Source organism: Perna viridis, chromosome 2, assembly GCF_037379345.1.
Source record: "Perna viridis isolate PV_CMFRI_1.1 ecotype Kerala chromosome 2, ASM3737934v1, whole genome shotgun sequence".
Taxonomy (NCBI): Eukaryota; Metazoa; Mollusca; class Bivalvia; order Mytilida; family Mytilidae; genus Perna; species Perna viridis.
This window is the reverse complement of record NC_142446.1, coordinates 45541775-45556122: the sequence shown is the minus strand read 5'-3', so window position 1 is coordinate 45556122 and position 14348 is coordinate 45541775. Positions and strand designations below refer to the sequence as shown.

Sequence of the window (14348 nt, the reverse complement as noted above, 5' to 3'; positions counted from 1 at the left end):
GTTGCAACATTTTACATTTAAACAGCTATCGCCTCAACTTACAGTTTGAACTTCAGCTTCAAGGTCAGCAATATCATTTGATCCATGTTTAGATGACACTAACTTTTTGTCTTTGATGTCAACAGCTTTACCATTCTCTCTCAGTTTGAGAGCTATTGGTAGGAAATGATCCTTAATCATGTCTGGTGTAGAGCTGGCAATAATTGGCTGGGTACGTGCTGTAAAATAGTGAATTTTAAATTAATCTTACAAGAACAAATAATAAAAGTGGTACTAAAATAATTAAGTTTGAATTCAAAAGCAAAATATATCATATTTTCTAGGTTGTCAAGACATTTTAGGACCCTGAGCATTACATTGGCTGCTTTCTAACTACCAATTAAGTAATTTTGTAGATAGACAGAAACAAACAACCCTTGGTCAGCCAGACAATTTATTTTTCTTTGATAAATACAAGATCCAACTCCTTAATCTCTACACTACATCATACATACTAGCAATCCTGTTCATCCAAGGAGCATCCAGTGTACCTATGTTACTCAAGATTAGAGTAAGTACGTTCTTCAGAACAGTGTTCATTAGTTCTTCTGTTACAGTTGATGCCCTGTTGGAGCTGAATAGAAAACAATACAAAGTTTTCTTAAAGATAATACAGGAAAGGAATCTGTTAAATTTCCAAGTCATGTACATTTTCCTAAATTTCAGCTACAAACCATACACAAACAGGAATAATTCCATATACATGTCATGTAATATGTGTTTTATGCAAGCAATCAATAATTTTACATATAAATGGTAAAATTCTTAATCAAATATCAAATCTCAAATACTTGATGACTGACACATGTTTTACAGGTTTCTTATAGAGCAACTGATATCATTTAGCTCATCTGCTATAAATGAGCAGGGTTCACAATAAGTTTTAAAGTAGGTGGAAGAAAATTAAAAGTAGGTGGCACCATTGAGGGCCCTCAGGCCCGAACCGAGCGCCAATTTCAATTAATTTTTTTTTTAGCAACAAAATAGCCAATTATTTATTAAAATATATTTTTAATACAAAAAAGGAACATTCAATATATACCCATCAGCCATCAATCTGCCTTGTACAAGCCAATAAGGGAGATAACTACACAACATAGGAAGTGTAACTTCAATGACATGAGGAGCTTCTTGATATTTCCCACCAGATTCTGCCAGTTCTGCTATTTCAGTGATGATCTTTTCCAACTCTGGCACACATTCTTTCAGTTGATCCATGACCTCTGTGAAAAATTATTTTAAATTTAATTAACATGCAAAAGACTTAATTGACTGAGATTAATCATCTTAAATATAAAATAAAATCCGTACAAATTGTTGCCCCACCATTTCTTTCATTTTTCTGGCTTTTAGGTAAGTTATTTAATTAAAAAAAATTATGGGTATGTTTCCCAAAGTACTATATAATCTCAGAGTTACACTTACAGATTTATCAAAACAGAAATTTTATGTCTACATTGATTCAAAGTTTGACAAGACTACACATCTTAACTAGAACATTATAATAATTACCTTGTGCTTCCAAAGAGTGTTCTGAGATCTTCCCCTCTATGCCAAACAGTATGGAGTTTCTATTATATTTGTTATAGTTTGGTTCTAAAAAGGCCACTGGGAAGCAGCTGGCAAATGAACCAAGGCATTCTCCTAATGCTGGCCTGTGTCTGTTTAAAATAAACATTTCTTTTATTTCTTTACACATGAACTACCAAATATAACATTTCAGAAATAAAAGCCATTATTTTAAGTACGAACACCATTTTATATCATTTTTGTTAAATTGTTAGTTCATGTCAACATGATTTGATCATGTGTCTTTTTTGCATGATTTCTTTAAGCATTAATGGCAAGGTATAAAAAAACTATGAGCAAGAATCTTTAACAAGAAGTAACATTCTTTTTTGCCTATGAAGACAAATTTAACAATACAATAAAATTATAGATATTTGATCAACACTTTCCAAAAATAAACCAGTTTGCTGGATATCTATGCCACAAATAGACTTAACATTTAAAACAAAATACACATAAATACACAGAAAATGAAAGAAAATCACAAATATACCTTTTTTTTAACTAAAAACATCAATATTTAAAATTAAAATACTAAAACCTGCAACTCAAAACTGTGCTTATTGGACTTAGGAAATAATAATGGCAAGTTCAGCAAAAACTATCTTCTGAATACTTTACTATCTGACAAGAAATTCACTACATTTGATTATTAGGACAGTTTCGGTGTCATGATGCTTAGACCTCCATGGAAAAATGATCCCTGACCCTAGCCCAATTTCTATTAATTTTTCTGTTAGACCAAATAACAATAGTGTAAAGAACTTAGTATATGTATTCAATGACATCTTTATCTAAAATTGCTAAATTGAAAGTTGGATCATTAAGATCTACAATCTATTTCTAAACTATCATCTAAAGAAAAGTATCACTGGTACTTCTAAAATCTAACACACAACAACATATAAAATTTAGGATGAATAAAGGAAAAAATCGACCCTGCAAACTGATTTATCCTGAAAAATATCTAATTAGAGTGAGGCTTTATCAAGTTTTTGAATTAGTTTTCTATTTCTAAACTTTGAATATTTTAAAATTATCTCTTGCCATTATTACTTCAAAATATAATACACATGCTTTGCAAATAAGTCTTAATATTTTCAGCAAATATCAGAAGGGGTAATCAAGAAATAAAGAAATTTCGAAAAGGGAAATTTATATGTTATAGTTCAAATATTGAAAAGATGATATGAAGTTTACTTTTTTCAGTGCAGTAACTATAAACCCTAAAACACAAGTGATTTACCGTATTTCTACTAGGTTACACACCAATGTTTATAAGATAATTAATAACTACTCTTATCAACTTGTACAAATGGTAAGAAATTCAAAATTATGCATGTAGTATTTTTTCGATTTTCAACCACCACTGCCTTTATAACTATGTAAGGTCATGTATCATTGATTTTTACAAAAAAAGCAATATTGCCTCATAATTAGGAAAACCTATCTCAAAGTTGTTTCCAGAGGCTAGGGGTCATTTGAGTTCTATGCTGGGGTTATACATCAAGTTTTTAAGTGTAAACATGATTATTGAGGACAAAATAAACTTGTTCACAATAAGCTAGGGATTCTTTATAAAAAAATGTATATGTGTTGCATTATAAGCCCTTTACATAAGCTACACAGGCAAATATTGTTCATGTGAAATTCACATCACTTCACATGGACTTCATGTGAAAATCATTCTAATTACATGAACTTCACTCTGTCAAAAATTTGATTTGCCCAATTCATGTGAAAATCTTGTGAAAGTCATTTAAAAAAATTACCTGTATACACAGCAAATTTTGTGTATTGGATGTCTTAATATCCTTAATGGTATAGCTAAAATATGATTGACATGCACAAAGCCTTGTAACTTGGCAATAAGATTGACATTTTAGTGATGAACTAACAAACAAGAGGAAAATAATGGTGCTACAGTTTTCCACACCATGCTTTACCTTGAAAGTTCAGACAATATGGTCTCCCTGTATATAATAATGATATATAATTCATTCCCTATTTAGAAAAAAGCAATGCTGCAAATTACTAGTCATTGAGAAGTTCTTGTGTACTACAAATGATGTTACAGGTTGAAATAAAAATAAAATCACAATTTAAAATTTCGAGAAAATTGAATTTTATCTTAAAACAGTAAAATCATCATAAAAAATGCATACCATTGCTTCTGAATATAAGTATCTATTTACTTATACCAAACTGTTAATAACTTTTAACACTTTAACCCATTTCATATTCATAAAATTTTAATTCAAACAATTTAGTACCTACTTTTGTTGTCCAAAATAATAAAGAAACATTTTCAGTGTGGTATATATATATATATATATCTCAATTATACCTTTCAACAACTGACGAATTAGTGGTTCCCAAAGAATAAAGTGATATTAGAATCCTGTAAGCTGCTAGCTGAATATCACTCGCTGGAAAAAAGATGACAATAAGATTAAAAAAGTAAATCTCATCATAGTTGAAGGGACTGTTACAAAGCAAAATCTGCATAATTATTTTACTGTCATTTATTGTTTCATCTTTCATTAAAGCCCTACTCCATATATATTTATAATATGAGACAGGCACTACCTGTAATACAACTGAAGGGTATCAAAACCGCAGCAGTTTGTTGATGACAAAAACAGTCATTGACCTCCCCTACTTCTGTGATGCCTGTTCATTACTGAAGTTAGATTAAACTTAGGTGGCTTAAATCCTTTTTTTGCCATCTCGAATATTTTTTTAAAAGTTAATAGCATATCAGATCCTTAATACTTATTTTACCATTTTGGGACTTCTCTTACATTTTTCTCTCTTCAGAAATTTGTTTAAGTCTTGTGTTTTCCATGATTAATGTCTGTTCAAATTTTAAAAAAAAGTTTCACAAATATCAAAGAAATCTAAAAATAGATTGCTTTGGTTGATATTAAGTCTTCAGTACATACTCATTAAGTCAGGTCCAAAGTGATTCCGACCAAGATGATCAAACATTGAAGACAGGACAGGAAGTAGAACCATGTGTACGTAATCTAGACTGGTAGCCCCTCTGGTAATGGTTCCCTTGATATGACTGAAGCGACCTCTCATAAGATTGTCAACAACCTGAGCTAAATCATCTGCTGCATTGTTGAAGAATGGCATTAAGGATGATCTCACCATCTCTGGGCTATTCTTTACAACAGATCTTAAATAAGATATAAAAATTCAAACTGTGAAATTTACAAGCACATGAAATATATAATCTTGCAAATCATGAAAATATTACCTAGCCAAAATTCAATGTTAACACTATTTTTATTTTTGCAACACAACTACCTATTCAAAAATTCATCATGTTTCCTTGGAATGATATTGCATTTGCCCACAATGTTGAAAAAAAAACATTAACATTTCTTAATTTTGGGTAGTAAAGAACCATTCAACAGATTTACCAGTATTTACACTTGTGTCAGCCATCTGCAAAAGATTAATAATTTCCTTAAATTCTGATATAAATCACTTTTTTCCAATTTACATTTTTACATTCTTTTGATTATCGCTATAACCTTGTTCCCTTGATTACTCTTTCCTCTGATATAACAAAAAGTCATAAACTTCCTGGGGTACAAAAGTCACAATTAAATTGGCTCATACTAGAATTACCTGGCATCAACAGCTTGTATGAGGACTTGCAGACATCTGACAGAGATACACACATCGTGTCCAAAAGCATTAATTCTTCCTCTAAGTGCTTGGGCTAACTTACAGAACAGGCTACAAATTGATAAGGAAAACATGCATGCATTAGTGCATTAAAGGTAATGAGAATTATTGAATTTACAATTTAATTTCATTTATAAATATGTAACAGTGCAATTTCAAACAGAACTTTTGGAATACAGACTACTGTAAGCCATGAAATTTTCATTATTTTTGTGCAATGATCCAAAACACAAAAATTTAACTGTTTCAAATATTATTAGAACATTAAATTACAATTTGAAAAACAATAGTGAAATTTAAAATGCCTGAAAGCAGATTGATAGCAGAAACCTTGAAAAAAAGATGAAGTGAAATTTTATTGGTTTACAGTATTATGTCAACATACAGGGGTTATATTGGTAGTCTAGGGTCCCTTTTATTGGAAAACTATATTAATTTTGTACACAAAAAAATCTATATTAGCTTGAAAATTCCCCTTTTCAAATTCTCTGGATCAGCACTTGAAGTCAACCCATTGCCACTTTATCATGCTTTTCTCATGTACTTAGTGCAGAAGCAGAAATTACCTTAAGCCTAAATTCACTAAGTATCCAATCAACTAATTCAAAAAAATTGAAGTAAATGTGCAAATTTGCAAGTGAATATGTTGACAATGTTAAAATTACTGATTTAATGTCAAGTGTTTCAATTTCTTACTTGGCAACCATTTCTTTCTCCTTGACAGAGGCCATGGCACTCCCTCCTGCTGATGTACTGGATCCAACAAAGTATTCACGATGGGCAGCGAAATATTTCTCTACAAATGGTAGTACAACCTGAAATACATAAACATCGATCAGCTAAGTATTCCTGATTTTTAGACCATTTTGGAACTAAACAAGCTCCATTAAGCTGATATCTTCAGTAGCATTAAGTTTGTATTTCCTGAACCAGTTCTCTCTTGTCAAAAAAACACAACATCTTAGACATAGATAGGTTGACCATATCATTGATAAATCCTACGTTTAAAAAAGAACTGATATCCTCAATACTAAACAATGAACCATTTAATGAAGTCTTACCTTTCCAAAGAATTTGACATCTTCAGTAGCAGTACAATAGCTCTCTCTCCTACTGAATCTGGAACTAGGTCGTGTCTGGGTCATATTCATTGAGGCATTGTCAAAGTACTGTAACAACTTCTCTAGCAGACTATAGGCAAACCTCTTCTCTGTGGCGGTAACATTGACCTCACTCTCGTTCTTTCCTCCCTTGTCACGCCTAGAATCAGAAGCCCTACTGGTGTGTCTTTCAAGTGATGTGTCGTTGCTGGGAACATCAAAGGTCACATGGCACAGAGGGTGTGCACATGGGCAGGATAGTGTGAAAGGAAGGAAAAAAAGAAGGGAAAAGAAAGAAAGAACAAAATAAGTACAATTAACAACAACTAAAACTGAGTTGGATCTTGTGTTATTGTCTTTAATATTAGTAGATGATGATGGATGGAGGAACATATTAATGTGTTCAACAATAAAAATAAAATTTCACACTAAATCTATTCCTGATTCTACCCTATTTAACAGCCTGTAATATAGTTATCTTCAGAGAATAAAGTTAGTATTCCTGTGATTGAATGAACATTACCTGATAAATTTCTTAGCTATGAAAAACTGGGCAATTGAGAAGGAGATTTAAATTTTCTACTCCTATAGAGGTATTTAAATCTGTGTCTGATTGGACAGTTTAAATCTCTTTGTTAATTGTCCTATCAACCACCTATGCAAGTTCATACGGTGCTGGTCATTAAATCAAGAGAAAAACAACTTTTCTCTGAAGATAACTATATTACTCGCTGTAACGAATAATATTTCTCTGAAGATAACTATATAACTCGCTGTAATAAATAACTTTTCTCTGAAGATAACTATATTACTCGCTGTAATGAATAACATTTCTCTGAAGATAACTATCTTACTCGCTGTAATGACCTTATAAGAAAAACAAGTAATGACACAAATAGTGTATGAGAAAGTTCTAGTTAAAAGCAATCACAGATTAATTTTGTAGAATGTCTTATCAACACTTAGAAAACCTTATTGTCAATAACACGAGTATATATATATATATATATAAATGTATTATTCTATTAATCATTTGCATAAAATCATTTATGACATTTTTTTAGATTACAGTATCAAGATCCAACTAATGTCATTAAAACTGATTTGTAATAACAACATGTAATTAAGACCTCTATTTCTAAACACTACAACATCAGGGTATAAAAAATTAAAATTAGCGGTACAACAAAACTAAAGTTGTACTTACAGTAAAATAGGAAAACTTAAGATATTACACACAAAAATCTACCCCAACTCAAGAAAACTAGAATTATTGTCTTTCCCATGTTTTCGCAGATTTTTATTTATAGACACAAGATTAAAGTGACACAGTTATTTTTTTTTTAATCAAGTTTTGAACACTTGGAGAAAGATAGATATTTCAATGGGTGTAACTTATTTACAGCTGTGGTAGCTATCAAATTAGTAGTCATTACATGCAAAGAAGTACATGAAGAAATGATTATACATCATATAATTAAGCAGTTTTGTTTAAAAAACATGATGAAACAAACAAAAGAAGTCAGTAGTAAATGAAAATTTATTGTCTTAGTAGTGTATTTTTTCATTGGAGTTTAAATTTATAATTAAAAAAAAGTGAACCAATGTTTTGTTAATTTTTGAAAGTTTTTTTTTTAAATCATAACATACATGTAAACAATTTTTATGTACTGAAAACTAAGACAAATCAAAAAACAAAGAAAGAAAGAAAGCAAAAAATAAGTTATCTAGGGGGACAATTATTGGTTACCTATCCACGACATTCATTACATGTGTGTGTTAATGAGAATAACATTATTATCAACAGAAAGTTCTTCTGATTAGTAATGCATATAAAAGTACAATGAAATCTTTATAAACTAAGATTTTATTGAGTAAATTTTCAATCAGAAAATTAAAATTCAAAATATATAGAAATTTTAAATGAGCTTAGGTAAATAAACATTTACTTTACAATTCATCCAATTTTCATGAATGACAATTTTGAGATAATGTCTGAAATGTGATACACAGACTGATGGACAAACAATGTTATAGTATAATGCATCCCATTTTACAGGCAAGAATATATAAGACTATTTTGTACTATAAAAATTTCCTAAACAATAGATGTTTCAGTAAGGTACCAAGCGCATTTAAGGAATGACTGTCATATTTTTTCTGTCTGTGAGGAAATAACCTAAAGCATGTGGTGCACACTAGATAACCTTTAAGTGTGCACCACAGGTATTGAGGTTATTTCAACAGACCAAAATAAATGTAAGAGTCATTCCTTATAATATATTTTTGTATCATAATTTAAGGAATAAATCAGCAAAAAAGTATATGATATCACAGTCACATTACAAAATTTGATCTATGCTATAATGGACATTTTTTTTTATCCAATCAGAAAGCATGTTACTTCTGACATTTAATTATTGATCATTAATTGATACCTTACCTAGAGATTCTGAATCCCTGGAACTGAAGGAACTTGAGTAATTCTGTAGCATGGTCTCTGTATTTCTTCTTTTCCTTATCAGTCAGTGTGTCATAGGGGACAGTCAAAGGGTGGACTCCACCTCCTATGAAATAAAAATTCAGTTTAACCTACTGGTTTCAATGACAGATAAATTCAATACATAATCTGGTTCATACTTTTCTGACTGTATTCTGAGGATTAAAACTTACCACTACAAGGGCAAAATGAATCTTTTCGAAATTATTAGGGCACAACAATCTCCAATATCATTCAAATCTTTCTTCTTGTAGTAAGGAACCTTGTGATAGTTTTTTTACTGACTACAGATATCTAATTTATTGGGAAAAACCTTTACAACAATGAAAAAGCCATTGACAATGCTAAACCATATATGACAGAATGTTTTTTTTTTCTTTTTGTGGTTGTATGACAAAATATCTTATTTTCATACCTAATTCCTCTAGTTCCATTCTCTTCTTCCAAGCCCATGTGTCATGTGAATCTTTGGCAAGCTTCTCTGCCATGTTCTATATAATGTAAGAAATGTTGAATATCAACTACATTTAAAATAGTATACAAATTTGGTTACAATAGGGCTTTAATTCAAACAGGGGCCAATGAAGAGTTCCCTTTTCTATATAGTTAACCTGAAATTTTCATTTTTGACACTTGATATTTTCATTTTTTATGCTTTGTAGTAAAATCTTTCAATCTTTATGTGGGTGCTTGTTCTACTGAACTTATTGGTTGGTTTTGACTGCCATCATCAGAGCAGAATGCATTGTTTGCAAACTCAGTTAATTATGTCATTTATATTTTTAATTTTCAATTTAAAATGAAAAATTTTAGTCACTCCCTTATAATACGTATGTAGAAGCTTCAATGTATGGACTTAAGAAGAATGACAAGATTTAATTTTGATAAGGCTGTTTTAAATATTTTTATTACAGACTTGCCTACCCCTTTCTGATGAAAAAAGTAAGGTGCACCTGAAAAAATAGTAATTGTGGTAAAAAATGTTAAGTTTCTTATTTTGTCACAAATAGCTGATTTTATAAACATAAACCACCCATAAAATGGATGTTTATTTTACCATAAACTTTTGTGACCACTTGGTTGGATTTTTCTTGGCAGGAACATCAGTATTTTCTTCAAAACTACAATTTGACATAGGTTTTTTTCAAACAGGAAATGATCAATGGTACAATATTTACAGTCACATTAAAAATAAAGGTAACAGAACCAAAAAAAAATTGGGGAATCCGAAAATTTTCTGAGAGCTTGCCATACTGTAAGGAACTTGACAACCATTGAAAGGGCATAAGATGGCCAAAAAAATCATGAGCCTTATGCCAAAATCGAAAGGGTAGACAACTCTGTTATTAATACAATATGATATTTTGCCTGTTAAGATTGATTTGAAATATAAAATGATATTTCAACTTCTTAAATTTCAACATAGACATGAAGAAACTCATACTTGTATTTCTCTAGTCAAGGTCATATTTCTTAGGTCGAATGGTTTGGGGCTGTATCCATGGCTTGCCTAAAAAATAAACAGCATGTAAATTTCAATCTTTGATTCACATAACAATACAAGTTAAAAGGTTTCTACTTCAAATGTGAAGCTGTGATAATTAAACAGTTTAAAGTGTGCTCTAATACCACCTACATCTTCAGACATTCTTCCACTTGTGCTATCCCAATTGTTTACATTCAAGGGATGAGCTCAGTTTTTAACATCTTACCCCATACTCCATATTCAGACACCATTGTTCTATCAAGAATGGTTATATGTTAAAGCTCAGTTCATTTTATACATCTTACCCCCTCCCGACCACAAATAAATCTTTAAACCTACCCCATCTTTAGACATTCTCCTCCTCATGCTATCCCTGTTAGCTGCTTGTCTCTGCTGGTCCTGTTCTAGAGCCCAGCCCCAGTACAACATACTTTTTACACTCTCTTTAGCTGGCTGAGTGTACTTGTTTTTGGCCTAATGAAAAATTATGACAATATCAAACAAATTTATGGAACATTTTTTTTATTGTCACAGAAACCAGAATATTTTTCTTATGATATCAGTACTTATTCTTTAAGCTGATGTGTATAGCAAACCATTATCCTTTAGAATAGTCTGAACATAAGAAATGACTAAATTGCCAAATATAGTAAAAACTGATGAAATCAATGAAAATAAGACTCCATAGAAACACAAAATTGAAGTCAGTGATATGTTTGTATCATATTTAATTTCACCAAAGGCTGTCAAGCTTTCATTTGAAGCAGAATAAAATGAATCCAAGTTAATTAGATGTTTACATAAGATTGATGTAAAATGCTGAATACAAACATTCCAATGATTTTTAAGAGTTGTGTCCCTTACCCTAGGTCTACTTCCTTAAATCAAAGCTAATGACTGTATCTATAATACCCTTTATAGTTGATTAATCATACCTTTTCATCCAGCAGATGGTACGGTTTCAGTAATGGATGTGACATTCTATCATCGTCATAAGCTGTACCAAACATCCAACCACTGTCAATCTTCAATAGACCATAATCACATGTCAAAATAGTTTTGCAGATACAATGAAACTTATCATATTCTACACTCACTTTGTCAATATTAAAGAAAACTTCCAAGACATTTTAAAAGACGGCACTGATTTCATTTCTTCATGAGCACTTTCCCTATATATGTATCTCAGATTGAGTAACTATCAATGAAGAAGAAATATTTGAAAATTAGGAGTTTTCCTGTTTGTTTAGTCTGTTTTACCCATATAGCTTTTAACTGATATGTGTAACAATATATATATTTTTTTCTAACCTTCTTGAGTGCCCAAACATCATGGAAATGTTCAGAAAATCTTCCAACAGCCTGTTCTAGAGACTGGTTCATGGAGTACCCTCTCGTATCCAGAGGCTGAGGGTTATATGGACCATCTAAATCATCTTTTACATCAAGAACTCTCTTATCATCTTGTTTGGTTAGTGAATAGTCAGGTGACAGAGCACAACCAATGGCTGACAGACATGGAAGAGCCTTGGAAAACAGTTCTGGATCATATTCCTTCAAATCAAATAAATTCAATCATTAAAACACGTATTGTGTTCTTGTAACTTGTATAATACTTGTACATTTTATAATCAAAGTAAGTTCCATACTTTAGAGTAAAATACAATATGCATGTATAACAGATGTTTAATATTAAGAAAACCTCCAATACTATTAGTTTTACCCATAAAACATGCAAAACGAAAAAAAGTCTACTGGTACAAATATGACAGAAAATACTTACTCTGCCTGACAATGAGTCAAATATTCCTGTAAACAGAAGCATGGTCAATCTCTTTTCTTCATCTGTGGCTGACCCGTAACATCCATAGCCCCCTGAGCTGTAATATGACCCACATCTCTTGTAGTAGGCTGTGAGTAGACGTAATGGTACAACAGAATTCTCATTTAGATTAGGGACATCCACCGTTAGTTTCCTCAACAGGCCTGTCATCATTGGTGGTCGAAGTTGGCTGCAATAGTACATAATTAAATGCAAACATGTATGTACCATGTATTTTTTTCAAATTAAGATTGCTGTATTGTTACAAGCGGAATTTCAGAATTTTTCAAATTATGAAATTTAATACTTTGATGTCAGAACTTGAAATTGGAGTAATAAGATAAGAACACATTTCTTCACAGTGTTGAAAACTTGTAGGGTATGATCTTAATTTCACAAAGTTTCCACCAGTGACAGGTAATGTCTCTTTATTACCAGTGGCCATATAAACACATATACGTTGTTGTTTTATGTAACTGGCAGCATATACCATTTTTCCACTTCTTTTATAACACAAACTCTCTACTGAAAACTGTAATTATTTCTCTCAAGGCATAAAGTTTAGATAATTTTTTTTTAAACATAAATCCACATTGCCTGCACATTTTATTTAAAAATGAAAACTTTTTTATTTTCATTACCTTTTAGTACTTATTCAAAAACTCCATTAATTTTAGTATTTAAAGGAAACTTACTTCGTAAATGACACCAAGAAATCAGATACAGCCTCTCTCTGGCCTTTAGTCAATGACCTGCATTTGGACAGCCTGTATACAGTATTAAGTGTAGAGTCTAGCAATGTTGAAGCATGGTCAGCATTCTCAAAGAAGTAGCTGTGTCTGGTCAACAGAGGAAGTACTGAACCCCCAATGTATCTGTTGAGTGCTAGGGCAAAGTCACTTTCCGATGCCGAGGCCTACAAAGGGGAGATAACTCACTACGAAATTGCCAAAAATTTAAAGATTTTTTTAAATTGTAATTTTAAGATCATATAAGGTGAAAAAGTAGATAAAGTAACTTTAAAAATAAGCCTTGATTATTCTTATGTTTGATAGATAATATATAGAAATTGATTACAAGAAAAATTGGGTTGTCATTAATATCAATTAGTTATGCTACTAGCATCTTAAAGTTACATGCAAACTTTAATATTAATAATTAGATTTAAGTAGGTAAATTTCAAAAGGTGTGGTGGCTATAAATTTGAGATTAATAAAATTAAAGTGTGGGAAGCTCTTAGTTTAGAGTTATACTACCAGCATGGGTTTAAACATTAATAAAGTTAACACAAGATAATATTTAAAACAGGGTAGCTTCTTCATGAAAAAAAAAAAGGGGGGAATCACTCAATTTTAATTTGATTCAGATATTATTTTCTGTTATTAGGAAAAATAAATAATTACACTTTTAGACTTCAAACAACATTTTCATTTAAAAAGAATTCACAACTGACTTTAAAAACAACATTTCACATAATAAGAATGATCATTAAGGTAAAAAATTTACAGTTAGGCCAACTAAAATGAATTTCTTGGTCCTCTTTACTCCCTCACTGCCACTGAGGATGGCTTATTTTTATTTCCATATAAAAAAAGAAGAAAACTGCAAAAAAGAACATCGCCCATCATTTTATGCCTGTGAACAATGTAAAAAGGACCCTCATTCCCTCCTTTTCAGTTATAAAAATGTGAAAAGACTTCCTTCCTCATTTCTTTAGATGAAAAATGGTTTGAAGAACCGAAAAATTAACTTTGAACGGCCTAATTGACAAAATTGAGTGATTACAAGATCTGTGCATACATACTATGACTCACTTGATCTGTGGTAGTTAACAGAAACAAGGTTCACTCGGCCACAAGCTTAGAAAGAAAATAGACTACCTACTTTACTTACGGTATCTAGAGTAGTGGCTGCCCTGAGATCAGGCAGTACCCCTTCCTCTAGAATTCTGAAGAATGTTGCCTGATCAGGAATACCATAAACTCTTTCCAGGAACAACATAACAGATGATTTGTGGGCGGGATTGAGACCTGGAGGCATGTCAGATTCTGGTGCCCCACCCTCTTCTCCTTCTTGACTCTCAGCTGAAGAATATTAACATATTTTATTGACTATTTGACAAATGTGAAA

The 14348-nt window shown here is 31.3% G+C and overlaps 1 protein-coding gene across 16 annotated transcripts in view; it reads right to left on the bottom strand.

Moving 5' to 3' along the window:
- The window catches only part of LOC148625347 (ryanodine receptor-like), a 113296-nt gene that overhangs the window by 36600 nt on the left and 62348 nt on the right, over window positions 1-14348 (bottom strand). For 13 of the 16 annotated variants that reach the window (XM_088568802.1, XM_088568794.1, XM_088568796.1 and 10 more), the window contains 19 exons: window positions 14103-14302; window positions 12914-13134; window positions 12180-12408; window positions 11708-11950; window positions 11332-11421; window positions 10736-10870; window positions 10355-10420; window positions 9326-9401; window positions 8854-8977; window positions 6372-6618; window positions 6007-6125; window positions 5251-5361; window positions 4554-4792; window positions 3956-4037; window positions 3555-3581; window positions 1552-1700; window positions 1082-1262; window positions 495-613; window positions 43-218 (listed from right to left, as the gene is read on the bottom strand). In XM_088568802.1, coding sequence (XP_088424928.1) covers window positions 43-218; window positions 495-613; window positions 1082-1262; window positions 1552-1700; window positions 3555-3581; window positions 3956-4037; window positions 4554-4792; window positions 5251-5361; window positions 6007-6125; window positions 6372-6618; window positions 8854-8977; window positions 9326-9401; window positions 10355-10420; window positions 10736-10870; window positions 11332-11421; window positions 11708-11950; window positions 12180-12408; window positions 12914-13134; window positions 14103-14302 — 2834 coding nt within the window. The remainder of the gene's footprint in view (window positions 1-42; window positions 219-494; window positions 614-1081; window positions 1263-1551; window positions 1701-3554; window positions 3582-3955; window positions 4038-4553; window positions 4793-5250; window positions 5362-6006; window positions 6126-6371; window positions 6619-8853; window positions 8978-9325; window positions 9402-10354; window positions 10421-10735; window positions 10871-11331; window positions 11422-11707; window positions 11951-12179; window positions 12409-12913; window positions 13135-14102; window positions 14303-14348) is intronic. The other 3 variants (XM_088568790.1, XM_088568803.1, XM_088568804.1) reach the window with 1 other exon arrangement.